At 38.2% G+C, this 15722-nt stretch overlaps 1 protein-coding gene across 4 annotated transcripts in view; it reads right to left on the reverse strand.

Annotated features, from left to right (window-relative positions):
• The window catches only part of Mga (MAX dimerization protein MGA), a 91813-nt gene that overhangs the window by 25977 nt on the left and 50114 nt on the right, over nt 1-15722 (reverse strand). For all 4 annotated transcript variants that reach the window (XM_038329616.2, XM_038329619.2, XM_038329618.2 and 1 more), the window contains exons 6-13: nt 15237-15368; nt 14871-14975; nt 13492-14150; nt 11723-12065; nt 6084-6310; nt 5160-5342; nt 4560-4629; nt 2477-2994 (exon numbers count right to left, since the gene is read on the reverse strand). In XM_038329616.2, coding sequence (XP_038185544.1) covers nt 2477-2994; nt 4560-4629; nt 5160-5342; nt 6084-6310; nt 11723-12065; nt 13492-14150; nt 14871-14975; nt 15237-15368 — 2237 coding nt within the window. The remainder of the gene's footprint in view (nt 1-2476; nt 2995-4559; nt 4630-5159; nt 5343-6083; nt 6311-11722; nt 12066-13491; nt 14151-14870; nt 14976-15236; nt 15369-15722) is intronic.

Raw genomic sequence — 15722 nt, forward strand, 5'->3', positions numbered from 1 at the left:
ATCTCTCTAAGACCAAAGAGGCATAATAAGCCCTCAACACAAGGGTCTTAAGTATCCTTCATCTTAAAAAAAAATACAATCTACTTTTGAAGTTATAGGACACTCAATGCTATAACCTAAGCTATTAAGTCACCCCAGATTTAGTTGTTGTTTTTCCCTTAAGATTTTATTTGTTTTCATGTTATTTATATCAATATTTGCCTGTGTACCAGGTACATGCCTGGTGTCACAGAAGTCAGAAGAGGATGTCAGATCCCCTGGGACTGGAGTTACAGACCATTGTGAGCCACCATCTAAATGCTGGAAATTGAAGAAGGGTCCTATAAAGGAACAGTTAATGTTTATAACTACAAAACTGTATTTTCTAGCCCCAGTTTTTTTGGTTTTCAAAGGGGTAACTCTAGAGATACTGTCTTCATACTGTAAATAGAACACGCTCAAAACAAAATGTTGGTATAAACATAATTCTAGATGTAGTCATTAAATGGTCAGAATAAAGAGAACAAATGAAGTATATATTTTTTGTGATGTCTGAGTTGATGACTGCCCATTTTAGGCAACAATGTAGAAAAAAACTGTGTGTGTGTGTGTGTGTGTGTGAGAGAGAGAGAGAGAGAGAGAGAGAGAGAGAGAGAGAGAGAGAGAGAGAGAGAGCGAGCAAGCATGCAGAGAGAGATGGAGCTAGCATGCAGAGAGAGAGATATGAGCGAGCATGCATACATCCATGTGTGCATTTAGAGAGAATACAGAAGCTTCTCATGTTTCTTACTTATGCTTTCTAGGTCATATTACTAGCTAACATCTAGAAAACATAACCTTTTCTGTCTCCATCATCGTTTAAAAGTAAATGGAGTAAGTCATCTACTCTTCAAATTAATAGAGAAATAGTAAAGAAACTATAGCAACCCACTACATAAAACAAAATTACTCTTTGCTACTTAATTGCGATTATTCTCAGCAAGATCAGCAATCCCAATCCCTCAAATTTGATATCAAGAAGGGAGATTTTTTTTTTCCATCTAAAAGTAAACCATACCAGCTTTTAGCTATACAGAAAATCTCACACATACATAAGGGCCATAGATAGTTTTACAATAATAGAAGTGTACTTGCATTCTGACTATAACCCATCACATGAGGTCAGTTGTGGAATTTTCTATTTGCTGATGACCAAAAAGAGTTAAAGTTTGGATAATTTCAAATTTCAGGTATGAGGATTAAGAATGCTCAACTTGTAATAGAAACTGACTCATCATCCAGTTATAGAGTAACTTTCTTTTTTTTTTTTTTTTTTTTTTTTTTGTGAGACGGTTTCTCTGTGTAGCCCTGGCTGGCCTTGAACTCAGAGATCCGACTGCCTCTGCCACCTGAGTGCTGGGATTAGAGGTGTGTGTTACCATGCCCAGTGTATGGCTCACATTTAATTCAGAACTTCTCCCTCCAAAGAATTTTCTGCAAGCCAACTAACTTCCTAATTTACAAACAGTAAGAAGGTATTTTTTTTATCCTTCAATAGTTCTACACAAAAAATTCCAAATAAAAAGGGGAGAAACTACAGCTCATTTAAAAAAAAAAAAAAACTGTATGTGTGAATAACAGCTTACTAAATTAAATTTTTCCAATGATACTAATGTAACTTGGTAGTAGAGTACCTGCGTAGGTTCAATCAATACTATTGTAAAACAACGAAAATAGCTCCCCTCCCTGTTAACTACAAATTTATGCTACCTTTTGTGGTTTGCTTTTTTGTTGTTGTTTGTTTGTTTGTCTGTTTTGATTTTTCAAGGCAGGGTTTCTCTGTTGTAGCCCTGGCTGTCCTGGAACGCACTCTGTAAGCCAGGCTGGCCTCAAACTAACAGAGACCCACCCGCCTCTGCCTCCTGAGTGCCACTAGCCTGGTTTATACTATCTAAAAGTCAACTTCTTATCTCTACTATTACTAGTAGTCTATATATTTGTTTTGGAAATTTTTTTTTTTTTGGTTTTTCGAGACAGGGTTTCCCTGTAGTTTCTAGAGCCTGTCCTGGAACTAGCTCTTGTAGACCAGGCTGGCCTCGAACTCAGAGATCCGCCTGCCTCTGCCTCCCGAGTGCTGGGATTAAAGGCGTGCGCCACCACCGCCCAGCTTTGTTTTGGAAATTTTATGCCAAAAGATATTCTAAGACCCAAACTAAATACCTATTATGCTTAGTTATCAAGTAGTAAAGCTTATGAAAACAAACTTTCTAGAATGAAATAAAAAGATAACCATACAATAATGTGAGGGTCCATATTTCTGTTTATGTAACAGCAGTTCACCTTATCTAACACATTAAAGAATAATGTTTTATTATCCAGTTCCCAGAAAATTTGAATATGATCTAAAGTTAATAAAGGGCTTTGGATATATATACATATACATACATACACACACACACACACAAGATATTACCTAAGTATAAAAAGGTACTATACCCAGACTAAAGATAATTCTCACCTGGATAAGCCCAGATGTAGTTGAACTGTGTTTACGTTTATAGGCCACAAGCTTCCCTGAAGGAGAAAGCCCTGCATAAAAAGGCAGACCTTTGCCTCCATGTAATCTCTCCCTCACTGAATCCAGGGCATCTGTCTGCACAGAAGAGATATCATCCATTTTCCCAGGGGACAATGGACCATCAGGAGTCTCTGATCCAGATTTCTCAGCCATATCATCTTGGTCTTGACTTGATGGCATAGAGATTTTCACACGAGAAGAATAAACAGGAGGGCTCTTCTCGCCCCGACATTTCCGCTGAGAAGCCAACTCAATGATGAAGCTGCCCACCTTAAGTGACTGTGGCATGTTGCTATTGATGTGCTGAGATAAGATACTTAAGATCTTGTTACGATCTTCTTCCCAGTTGCAGTCTGAGATGATCTCTATCAGTTTGGTAGGACCACCAGGTGATCTCTGATGTACATAAGATGTAGAAGAGGATTCTCCTTCATTGCAGGGGGATTTCCAGCTCTTTTCTATTTAAGAAATAAATAGAAAGACCCTCTATAGCACAGCCATTCTGTACTTAACTTTAATATATTGATTGATTGATTGAGGGGGGAGAAGCAGGGTTTTTGTATAGCTGCCCTGGCTGTCCTAGAATTCACTCTATAAACCAGACTGGCCTCAAACTCAAGAAAGACCTACCTGCCTCTGTCTCCCAAGTGCTGGGACTAAAGACATACTAATAAACTTTGAAAGAAATTCAAGTTTCCCACTGTCCTATTTACTAATACTTTCAGGGGTAAACTAGTATGTAAACTTGACATTCTGGAGTTTTTAAGGAGTAAAAAAAATCTCACAAAACTAGATAGACAGTTGTCTTTTCTATCCCAGAGACTACATTCACTCATAAAAAGTAAATTTCCTTGGCCCTGCTCTAGAAGGCCAAAAATATAAAAGTTTTACTTTGCAAAGTGTGACCTATAACAAAGGTAAAGTTGACTTGATAGAGGTTATTATACTGATATCCAGATAGGCCAAAAACAGATACTTGGTAAGCCTGCTTTGAAATATGTGAAGGCAGGAATCAACATTAATAGTAAAATGTAGTGTTTTTGTTTCTAAAATAAAACTAAGAGGCTGGTGAGATGGCACTGTGGCTAAGCCTGGTGACCTGAGTTCAATCCCTGGGGAACTGGGAGGAAAGAACCTACTCCTGCAAGTTGTCCTCTGACTTGTGTCATGGCAAGCATGACCCTCTCACACACATAAAATAAACAAGTGCAGTTTTTAAAAAGCCTTAAGGAACATTCTACCACTAGTTTCTACTACAAATGCCGCAATGTCTCTAGATATATGGTTTCCTCATGTCTACACTGTATAACGATGACTCAGCTTCCCAATGCATCCCTAACCATGGTGACATGTTGACAAGATATAGATTTCATAAGCATCAGATTTCTACAGTAGAACTTCTCAATCAGTGTGCTAGAATTATGTCAAGAATACAGGCTCCAGCTCTATCATCCCCAGAGAGCACATAGTCTCAAGCAGGTTTCCTATACCCAAGCAGTTTCCTCTATATTCTTAAATGTTGAATGAAAGTATTTTATTTAATGATACTATGTCATTATAGGAAGAGTGCTGCTGCACAGGTGTTGCATAACCAAAATCAAACAGTTAAACTCCCTATTTGTTTATACAATCTCTTCAAAGAAATTCTAGCAGTAGAGATTTCTAGATCATCAGAGACAGTTGTTCTTTCATTCTCCCTTTTACATATCCCCAGTGGTAGTTGGAAGACCTAAGGCAAATTTTAATAGCGAATAATGCCTATAGCCTTGAGGTTTGAAAAGAGGATAAATTTTTCACCGACATTCTTACAGATCTGCTGAAATAAAATATCTAATCAACACAAGCAGACCTTTTAGAGATGAACAATGGGGAAAGATTTCTGCTTGTTATCTCTATTTTAGCAGAGGTTAGTAAAAGCACAGTGACATATTCTGGACTGCTGGTTTAAGAATTTCTGCCATTAAATAATTCAGAATTACATAATAATTAGTATCAATTGTTAATATATAGTTTTTATTCTGACCTTGTGATTTATCAGGATCATCCTCCAAGTCACAAATGAGTTGCTTTAAGGTCTGTTCAGAATCAGGTTCCTAAAGAAAAAAATAGTACAGAAATACTTTAAATAAAAATGTATTTATTATCTACAGAGAAGACATAAATCAGTAGAAAAATCTACGACTTTACATCTGCCCAGTTACATTACTATCATATTATATAATCCTGGGCAGAAAGAAAAGAGAGAAAAGAGAGGGAAGGAAGGGAGGGAGGGAGGGAGGGAGGGAGGGAGGGAGGGAGGGAGGGAGGGAGGGAGGAAAGAGAAATAAAATGACTGAGTCAATTAAATAATTTACATTATACATTTTCATATACTCTAAGGAAAGAACAAGCTTCACTTAGAAAACTCATCGATGTGAAAACTAAATCACACTAATAGGTAAGTATTTTGATTTAAAATCGTGTTTATTTTAATTGCTAAAGACACTAAGAGATTAAACAGACAAGAGACATAGGCTTATTTACACTTCACAGACAAACACAAAGATTATGATGATCACAATAAAAATTCTAATAGCAACTGGAAAATGGAAATTTAAAGGTTATTATGAAACAAGCAATTCACCTTTGTAATATGACTCTCAGGACTAGAATAACATGAGCTCTGCTGCTGAAATAATAAAGATGGGGACAGGGGAGGAGATGGTTGTCTCTGTTTCTCTTTCTTTCGTTCATATGTTCGAACTCGGGCACAAGTCATCATACTTTCAAAGTACAAATAGACTGGGTCTTTGTCCTCTTCTCGTATCTGTAAGTTTCAAATAACAAAACACACCATTATAATGATGGGGAAAGAAACTTATCCTAGAATCCAAAAGAAGAGTTTAATCTTTGTTTCCATTACAGAAGTTGATTTTTGGGTTTGTTTGTTTCTTTCTTTCTTTCTTTTTCAATACAGGGTCCCTCTATGCAGCCCTTGTTATGCTGGAACTCTTTCTATGGCCCAAGCCAGGTCTTTCAAACTCAAGAAATCCACCTGTCCCTCTCTCCCTACAGCCTCTAACTCCAGTTGCACAAGAACCGACATCTGGGTTCTAAGAGCACACATACATATATGGTATATACACACATATACATGGCAAATACACATATACAAAAATAAAAATAAAAAATTATCTATGAACTTAGCCGGGCGGCGGTGGCGCACGCCTTTAATCCCAGCACTCGGGAGGCAGAGGCAGGCGGATCTCTGTGAGTTCGAGACCAGCCTGGTCTACAAGAGCTAGTTCCAGGACAGGCTCCAAAGCTACAGAGAAACCCTGTCTCGAAAAACCAAAAAAAAAAAAATCTATGAACTTGAAAACTTGGCTATCTTCAATTATTACTAGCCACTTCCACTTTTATCACAACAAATAAATTGAGAAGAGCCCTACAGACATATTACCTCAATCTTGACTAAATATGAACAAAAACTCAGCTTGAAATCTATCACCTTTACAAATGGCTTGTGAAACTTACAATAAGAAACAAACCACAACTCCAGCCTTACCACAGGATTGGGTCTGGGAGTATATGCTCGTGCTGGTTTAATTCCAGTGGGAAGCTTGCCCTTCGTGGTAGTAGAAGTTATGTCCGGCTGAGGTGACACCAATGGTTTCACAGGCTCGATGACAGAAGGTGTTGGGATATAAACAGGCTCTGGATCTACTTCCCCTTCTACTTTCACCCACAGTGGGTAATGTCGAACAGGCTGTTCAGGTTCTGCTTCACATACGGCTTAATAGAAGAGGAGTACATGATTTTTATGTGCTTCCCTCACATAGGACAGTAACTTATAACAAACATGTTCCCTGAGGACCTCTAATTGTCTTCATATACATTATTTTATTCAGCTCCAAGCAAGAGAAAAGCTAAGAATAAAACAAAGTGTGTGTGAATACATACATATACATACATATATCTTAGGCATCTTTTGTTAAATGTATCATGTCTCATCTCTTTAGCTGTTATTTTAAAACTGGACGTGGGGATACACCTGTGTGAAAGAGAGCACATGCAGAAGTCAAAGTACATTCTTTTGTAAGTACATTCTCTCTTTCTATTATGTGAATTCCAGGGATCAAACTCGGGTCATCAAGCTTGGGGGAGCAAGTGCCTTTACTGCCTAAATAATCATATCAACCTTTGGATGTTATTTTAAATGGTAATTTTTATCTCAACTTCCAACTGTCTCTTGCTTATACATGACATACTAATGATGTATGCTGTGGTCTCACTAAATTAATTCATACTTCTAGCAGCTTAGGATTTTTCTATGGAAAATGTTCAATTTAATTCTTCCTTTCCAATCCGGATACCTTTATTTTTCATACCTTAATACACTAGATAGGACTGTCAGTGTGTAGTTTTTCTGGGATTGGTTCGTTTTTGAGATGTAGTCTGGCTGTTACCCAGGTTGGTCCAAATCCTGGACTTGAGTAATACTCTTTACACCAGACTCCCAAATGAGGCCATGGCAATGCACTTGAGTCAATGCAATGCTGTTTGAAAGTGACTGAAAGCACACACATTCTTCCTCATTCTGTCTTTGGGGGAAGAGGAGCACTAGCTCAGTCCTTCATGATTAACACATTGTAAAGTGTTTCACAGAGCTCATTATCAGACAGATTTTTGGCAATTGGTTGCTTTGTTTTTTTGTTTGTTTGTTTTTTGCATTTTCAAGACAGGGCATCACTATGTATTTCTGGATATCCTGGAACTCACTAGGTAGATCAGACTAGCCTCAAATTCATAGAGATCCACATACCCACGCCTCCAAAGTGCTGGGCCACCACGCCAGGCTGGATTAGCTAATTCTTTAAAAAATAGTCATTGAGAAGATTATATGGCTTCTTAAAAGATCTATTCTGGTCATAGAAAACTGTTAAATTCATTTTCTTTCATTTCTTCTTGTTTTTTTTTTTTTTTTTTTTTTTTGCTTGAAACAGAATCTACGTAACCTGGGCATGCATGCATATATATATGACCTATGTAGGTCTGGCTGGCCTCAAACTCATAGAGATCTACTTGCCTGTGCTTCCTAAAAGCCAGGGCTAATGATATGTACTGCCATGCCTGACTGTTGATTTGATTTTCAAATATTAAACTAAGATCAGGTTCCTGGGATGCATTCTTGTACTCTACTTAGTCAAATTGTGTTTGGAATTTTAAAATCTATACTCATCAGAAATATTAGTGTACAGTTTTCTTATAAGGTCACTGTGTAAACGTGAGTATAGCCTCCTAAAATGAGACCATTTTATGGGATAGTTTTATACATTAATATTATTTATTCCCTATGTATGTTACAGAATTTAAGAGTGAAGTCATTGCCAGGCAGTAGTGGTGCATGCCTTTAATCCCTGCACTGGGGAGGCAGAGGCAGGTGGATCTTTGTGAGTTCGAGGCCAGCCTGGTCTAGGACAGGCTCCAAAACCACAAAGAAACTCTCTCTCCAAAAACAAAAACAAAAGAGTAAAGTCATGTGAAGCTAGTGATTATCACAGATGTTTTTACTATCAGTATAATTCTTTAGCACAATGAAATATTTTTCTGCAACAGGGTCTCACTATGTAATCCATACTGGCATTGAACTCTAAATATTCAACATCAGCCTACTGAGTGCCAGAATTACTGGCATACACAACCATTCCCAGCAGTTCCTCTACTTCTATGAGTTTCACATCTCCCAAAGAATTTGTCTGTTGTCATCTGAACTGTCCTATTGGCACAGAATTGTTCATAACATTAATCTGTTGCCATTCTTTTGGAGTCTATAGGTTAGTTACCTGTGTTCCTAATACTTTTTCCCTAATCAGAAAGGTTATATATAAGAACCAATTATTTTAATCTTCACAACAGATTGTTAGTTATTTCTTCTATCGCCAACAACATTTTAAGAGGGCTTAGGTAACAGGAATGCCAAATTTTTGGGCTGGGGAGATGGCTCAGCGATTAAGAGCACTATTTGTTCTTCCAGAAAATCCTGATTCAATTCCCAACACCTACATGGCTCCTCACAACTGTCCGTAACTCCAGCTCCAGAAGATTTAACACCTTCACAGAGATAAAAATGCAAATGCATATAAAACAAAAATAAATCAGAAAAAATAGAATGCCAGGTTTAATCCTATTATGTTTGATATTTCTCACAGCAAATAGTCACACTGTCTTTATACAACTAGCCATACTTTTTTGACAAATCAAAGGCTAAACAGGTGACAGAGTGGAAGTCAAAAGGGAGTATTAGCAGGTAAAATTAAAAGTTCAAGAAACCGCCAGGTGGTGGTGGCATACACCTCTAATTTCAGCAGAGAAGCCCAGCCTGATCTACAGAGCGAGTTCCAGGACAGTCAGGACCTACACAGAGAAATCCTGTCTTAAAAAACAATCAAACAAAAAACCTGAGGAAACCATACTTTAGAAATCATACTAGAAAAAACACGGAGTTGTACAAGTTAGAAAAACTATATAATCTTGGATAAGTTAAACTGAGACTAAACACCAATCAAGTCATTTGCAAAATAGAGAATAAAGCTTCCTCAGCATAAGACTGCAAAATGTATATGGTATCCTTACAAGGTGTCTGAAATGTTTTTCTCCTTCACACCAATAGATTAATGGATTTTAAACAATATAAATCCTTTTAGTCATCATAATTACAAAAAAATAAAGCCTCATAAAGGTCTAAATTTCATGCCATGAGAATATAAAGTTTTAATTTATATCCTAGTTGTACAATATAAACTTGCAAAAATTAAAATCCTGTAAAGAAACATGCAAAGGAAAAACATGTCTTCCATCAGAGATCCACTGTCCCTACCAAGAACTAATTTTTTGTTTTACTTTTTGGAACAGTTTCTCTCTATAGCCCTAGCTATCCTGGGACTTACATTGTACACCAGGTTGACCTTGAACTCAGCTCCAATAACTAATGTTAACCATTTGTAATTTTAGCGGTTATTGTCATGATTTAGTGGAAGCTAAGTGATCACTGGAATGGAAGGAGGTGGGTACCTTACCCTTCTTCCACTTCTGCCTTGTCAGCTCTAACAACCATTGGGTTTATGTTACTGATTCCTGTTCTATATCAAGTCTGAGTCATCGCTGCTTTGTGTATAAGTCTCTCTACTCTAAAAACCACAGAACCTATCAACTCATTTCCAAAATCATGCTTAAGTGATTAATCCTTATAGAATATATACAAACCACCTTTTAGAGAAGAAATTTAATTGTGCATCACTAACTTTATTTCGATTGTTCAGATGGAGACTCATTACTTTTACTAATTGCTCAAATTTTTACCAAAGCATTTACAGTTACTCTATTTCCTTGTATTAAGAATTTTGCCTTCCTGGAATTCTTGGTTTTCACATACATCATCTAATCATAAACATATCACCCAGGGTATCAAACATGATTGGCCTATAAAAAGTAAATCTAGTGCCTTTTAACTTTCTTATCTGTAACTTGTAATTTTCTCTACTTTAAAGACATTGTTTTCTAGTCTAGCAATGTAGCTAATATCCAATGAAGTTTTTCTACCTTCTTGGGTCAAGTCTACTTTATATTAGATGACTCTTTACGCCCGTCTTTGGTTGGGGAAGCAACTGAGACAGAGTATTTCTATAGGCTAGGCTAGCCTTGAATTCAGCTATCCTCCTTAATGCTGAGATTACAAGTATGAGCCAGCAAGTTTGAAGAAATTTCTAGTAAGCACATAAAGGAAGGCTAGGGAGATGACTCAGTGGATCAAGTGCTGCCATTCAAGCATTTAAGACCAGAGTCTGGATCCTCAGAACCTACATAAAAGTCGGGAAGGCAAGGCAGCCAGCCACCTGGAATCCTAGTACTTGAAAGGCTGAGATGGAGGAATCCCTGGGACTAGATGCCTCACTAAACTAGCTTGTTTCAACAAGAGATCCTGCCTGCATAAATAAACCAAACCTCGGTTCAGTTCCCAGCACCCTCATGGTGGTTCAACCATTTGTAACTCCAGTGAAGAGGATGACTCTTCTGATCTTTGAGATCTCCTACATGCAGGTGGTACATACATTCAGGCACACACATATGTGTTAAAAATAAATAAATTTTTTTAGAAGAGACTGAGGATTTAGTTCAATTGTAGAGTGCTTATTAAGCAAGCATAAGTGCTAAGAAAGAGAGTGCGTGAGTGTGCGCACACACACACACACACATACACAGGCTGAAGAGAAGGCTTAAGTTATTTAAGTGTTTCATACATAGACACGAGGACCCAAAGCACAGATCTCCATCCAGCACTAACATTAAAAACCAGATGTGGCAGTACCAGAACTGGGAAAGTAGAAACAAGACCCATGGGAATTTGTTGGCCACCCAGTCTAGTCACATCAATGAATGGAGGACAAGTGGGCAGTGGGGGGTACACATCTTTAATCCCAGCACTTGGGGAGGCAGAGGTAGGTGGATCTCTTTTAAGTTCAAAGCCAGCCTGGTCAGCCAGGACTGTTACACATAGAAACCTTGTCTAAATTTTACAAAAAGGGAGGGAGGGAGGAAGGGAGGGAGGGAGGGAGGGAGGGAGGGAGGGAGGGAGGGAGGGGGGGGAGGGAGGGAAAGGAAGGGAGGGAGAGGGAGGGAAAGGAAGGGAGGGCAGGCCAGTGAGATGGCTCAGCACATTAGGAATTTGTTATCAAAAGTCACAACCCAAGTTTGATCCCCAGGACCCACGTAGTAAAGGGGAAAACCAGACTCTTCAAGTTGTCCTCTGGCTGCCATGCTTAGGAATGCATACCCGCGCGCGCGCGCGTGCACACACACAATATTTAGTGTAATTTTAAAACTTATTTTAATCAAGTGGAAGGCAACTGAGGAAAACAAATGACTTCAACCTCTGGCCCCTCTACATACATTCACAGAAACAGGTACAAACACATACAAAAAGTATAGTTTTACAAAAAATGAAACAGTTTTAAATTAACTAATACTCACTATAGGGTGGTGGTGGCACACACCTTTGATCCCATTATTTCGGAGGCAGAGAAAGGCAGATCTCTGAGTTTGAGCCTCGTCTACAGAGTAAGTTCCAGGATAGCCAGGCTACACAAAGAAACCTTGCCTTGGAAAAAAAAAAAAAAAAAGAAAGAAAAAAGATAAAAACCAACTCACTGTATTCCAGCTTCTTTCTCTTCTTTTTCTCCTTCAATTGTTCCTCATCTTCTCTGACTCCCCCTCCTTCTTTTGCTTCCTCTCCCAGTGTATCATAAAATAATGGATCTCGATGAGCAGCCTTCTTATGGAAATGCTTTGTTTTGGATCCCCCTTTAACCAATACAACTTTTCTTTTCAAACAAGTGCAGCCAAACATACAGTCTGGTCGACGGCAGTGAGCAGGTTGGCGCTTCTCCAAAGCTAAACTGGAACATACACAACCCAGGCGACAAAAGTCATTGTTGCATGGTGGGGCTCGTTTCCTTATGATTGTGTGGATAGGTTTAGTTTTGAGAGATGCCTAAAGTTGAGTGAGAAAGTAAAAATTTTACAAAATCATCCCAATACCACCAACAACTTTAGAGTCACATATTCATCTACCTTCTGATTATGAGTACTAATACAAGACTAACACAGACGCAAAGGTCAGACTACAAATATAATTAGGGCTCTGAGTAAACAAGCTCCCACTCTAATGGATTAGCACATATCAGCGAAAGAAATTTCTCATTAAGAGCAAAAATATCAAATATAGATTATTTATTTACTCACTAGAAACCACACATAATGTTCTTCTGCAGAACTGACAAATCTAAGGTGAATAGGTCAAACTTAATGTTTCATACAGTTTTCCTGGAGCACAAGCAGGCTCATATTGCCTAGACTGCAACAGCAGAGTGAATAACACTCCAACAGCATATATGTTCTGTAAAATCTACAATAATTACGATGTACTATGTTGTACAAAATGCCCTAAATAACCAATAAAAAGTGAAGAAAATCATAAATGAATCTTTTGTGAATGACTAGTAAATACAGGACACAGACTAGAGAGTTGATTCAGTGGATAAAGTGCTCCCATTCAAAGCAGCCACCTATAATCCGGTACTTGGGGGACAGAAATGGTGATCTCTGGAGCCAGCTGCTGGCTTACTAGCTCCAATTTTAACAAGAAATCCTGCCTCCATAAATAAAGGGGAGAGGGTCTAAACAAGATCTGTCATTGACTTTTACCTACAAACACATATGCATGTACACATGCATGTATACATAGAAATATACATGCATACATGCACATATACAAATTACAGAAAGCATTTACTGCCGATGCCTCATGATCTTCAGTTCTAGAATTCAGTACGGAATTTTATTTTATTTTTACTTATTGTTTGTGCATGATGTGTGAGGATGCACATGCCAAAGCACATATATGGAACTCAGAAAACAAGGCTGTGTGGTTGGTTCTCTTTACCCACCTTTACATTGTTTCTGGGGATTGAACTCCAGTCGCCACGCTTGTGTAGAAAGCACTTTTAACTACTAAGCCAGCTTGCTAGCCCCAGAAATTTATTTTATTTTTTTGTATTTATTTGCGGTACGTGTACAGTATATAAATGTGTAACTGTGTGTATGCTACCCCATGCATACACATGTGGCGGCCAGAGGTCAATATCAGGCACCTTTATGACTTTCCACCTTCTTTTGTTTGAGACAGGGTCTTACTATGTAGCTTTGGCCTGGAGCTCACTATGTAAACCAAGCTGGCGTCAAATTCAGAGTTCCGTGTCTCCTGAGTACAGGGACTAAAAGCACATGCGAAGCCAAGAGATGGGCAGATGTCATCTAGGTAATTAAAATGCTAACACCCAACTTAACCATTTGTCAAAAGCATCAATGTCTAATTTCTAGCTAAGCACCAATGTTTACAGAAAACAGCAAATACTTACTTGAGCAGTAAGAAGAGTAGTCAAGGAGACATCTGCTCGCTCTTCAGTAATATAGGTCCTTGGTTTTCCTTCCCAGAGCGCACAGTCTTCCAGGTCCATAAGCTTTACTTGAGATTTCGACAAGCCTGGAGGACGTGTTCCCTGCTGTTGCAGCTGCTGTTGCTGTGCCTGCCGCAAACTAATCTGCTTTGGAAACGAACTTTCATCTACAGCTGGCACAACGAAGTTAGTCACCTGATTATCTGAGGTTGTATTTAAGGAATTCTTGGTAATTTTATCTCCTGGGATCACGTGAGAGTTTTTCTGCTTTGGTGAAACAGGGTATGGTAAAATTGACTTATAAGATGATTTAGTTCGACCACTGAGAGCTGTCTGTTTGCTTTGAGATTTTGTTTTTCGAGAGGCAGTGGTTACGGAATGGGGCTTCACAGAATAAGAGGTAGAAGGAGAACTAGTAGATTGCTTCTTTAGTACACTATCAAGAGTTCGAACATAGCTGGTACTCTTGGTAGGTAGTTGATAGACTACTGGAGACGTGGGCGCATTGGAAGAGAAACCCATGCTTGTTTCCATCAGCTTGCCTTCATTTTCCAAGTACTCATCCAGCTTATCACTACAGAAAGCAGAACGGTTTTTCAGTGAGGCCTCTGCATTTCCACCTAGAAATAAGGAGATACAAGACATTTAAACCTAGGAGAGTTTCAGATCTCCAGGAAAAAAAACATTCTACAAGGTCGGGAATACTGAGATAGATGCTATTGAGACTTCTCTAAACTATTTCCACTCAGAAAGAAGGAAAAATAGAAAACCAAGACAAATGAGATAGTGTCTCTTTTCACCTAACTATAAACCAGTGATGAATAAAAACATAACAGCAAGGGGGAAAAAAAGGAAATCAAAGAAGACTTCAACAGAATGCCAGAGTTATTTAAGAGAGCTGAGTTCCACAAAAATAAATAAATAAACACACACCCCAAGCTGGGCATTGGTGGCATATACCTTTAATCCCAGCACTTGGGTCACAGAGGCAGGTGGATCTCTGTGAGTTCAAGGCCAGCCTGGTCTACAGAGCTAGTTCCAGGACAGGATCCAAAGCTATAGAGAAATCCAGTCTCAAGAAAAAGAAAAAGAAGAAAGAAAAGGGGAAAAAAAAAAAAGAGCATAATCTTTAAGTTTTCATTTGTTTGGTTTTGTTTCACTATGTAGCCCTGGATGTCTTTGATCTGACACTAGGCCAGACCTTTTGCAATTCCTTAACTCCCAAGTGACTGGACTACAATGAGTAGCTGAGTAGGAAAATGCTTGAGAAGCTGTTAGAATCCTATGTTTAATCTCTAGTACTAGAAAATACAAAACACAAAAACTAAAAATCTAATTACCTTCATTCCTAGATGCAGAAGCACTATGAAATTTTCCTCTCCATCCCTTGATCTTGGTGAAGTCATTGGTCTTCCCTGTCCTAGAAACAAAAGGAAACCCAGCATCTATAAAAGAAAAAGCAAAAGAAATGACCAGAGTTCTAGTCAGCCAAATATGTCAAATTACTGTTTCTCTACTATGATACATTCTATGTATTAATTCAATGCCAAGAAACAAAAGATTTACTCTCTAAAATATCCTAAATGGATATCTAAATATCCTAAGTTAGAGAATAAAAGTAATGTTTTAAAATTTATACTACAAATACTCTAAGCATTAAAGAAGAAAAATATTATTCAATTATAAAAATGCTACTACACACTCACCAGGAGAAGCAGGGTTGGTTCCTGTAAGGTTCCAAAAGGGAAAGCTGGTAGCTGGAGCCAAAGGCAGTTGTACTCCCAAGTATTTAAGATCAATGCTCATTGTTGGATCCACTGAATTCAGTTTTAAGCCCACTACAAGAAAAAAAGATCACACCTCATATTATCTCCCTTCTGTCTTTGGGGAAGAAAATATTTTTTTTTGGCTCAGAGTTAACAAAGCAAACGGTAAAAAGCAAAATGATTAAGTAAGCAGTAACAGCCCCACTTAAATCCTTACCTTACAGTATTACATATTACCTACCCTTGGATAAGGAAAAAAATCTATGATTTGCTTACATCCAATGGAATGTGGTACAGGGCATGGGAACCTACAAAGTTATGTACATGTGATAACCTAGAAGTGTTGCTAAGGCTGCAAGAAAATAAATTCTGTCAATAAGATGGGGGGGGGTGGTTATTGGTGGTGGTGCATGCTTTTCATCCCAA

Source organism: Arvicola amphibius, chromosome 5 (genome assembly GCF_903992535.2).
Source record: "Arvicola amphibius chromosome 5, mArvAmp1.2, whole genome shotgun sequence".
NCBI lineage: Eukaryota > Metazoa > Chordata > Mammalia > Rodentia > Cricetidae > Arvicola > Arvicola amphibius.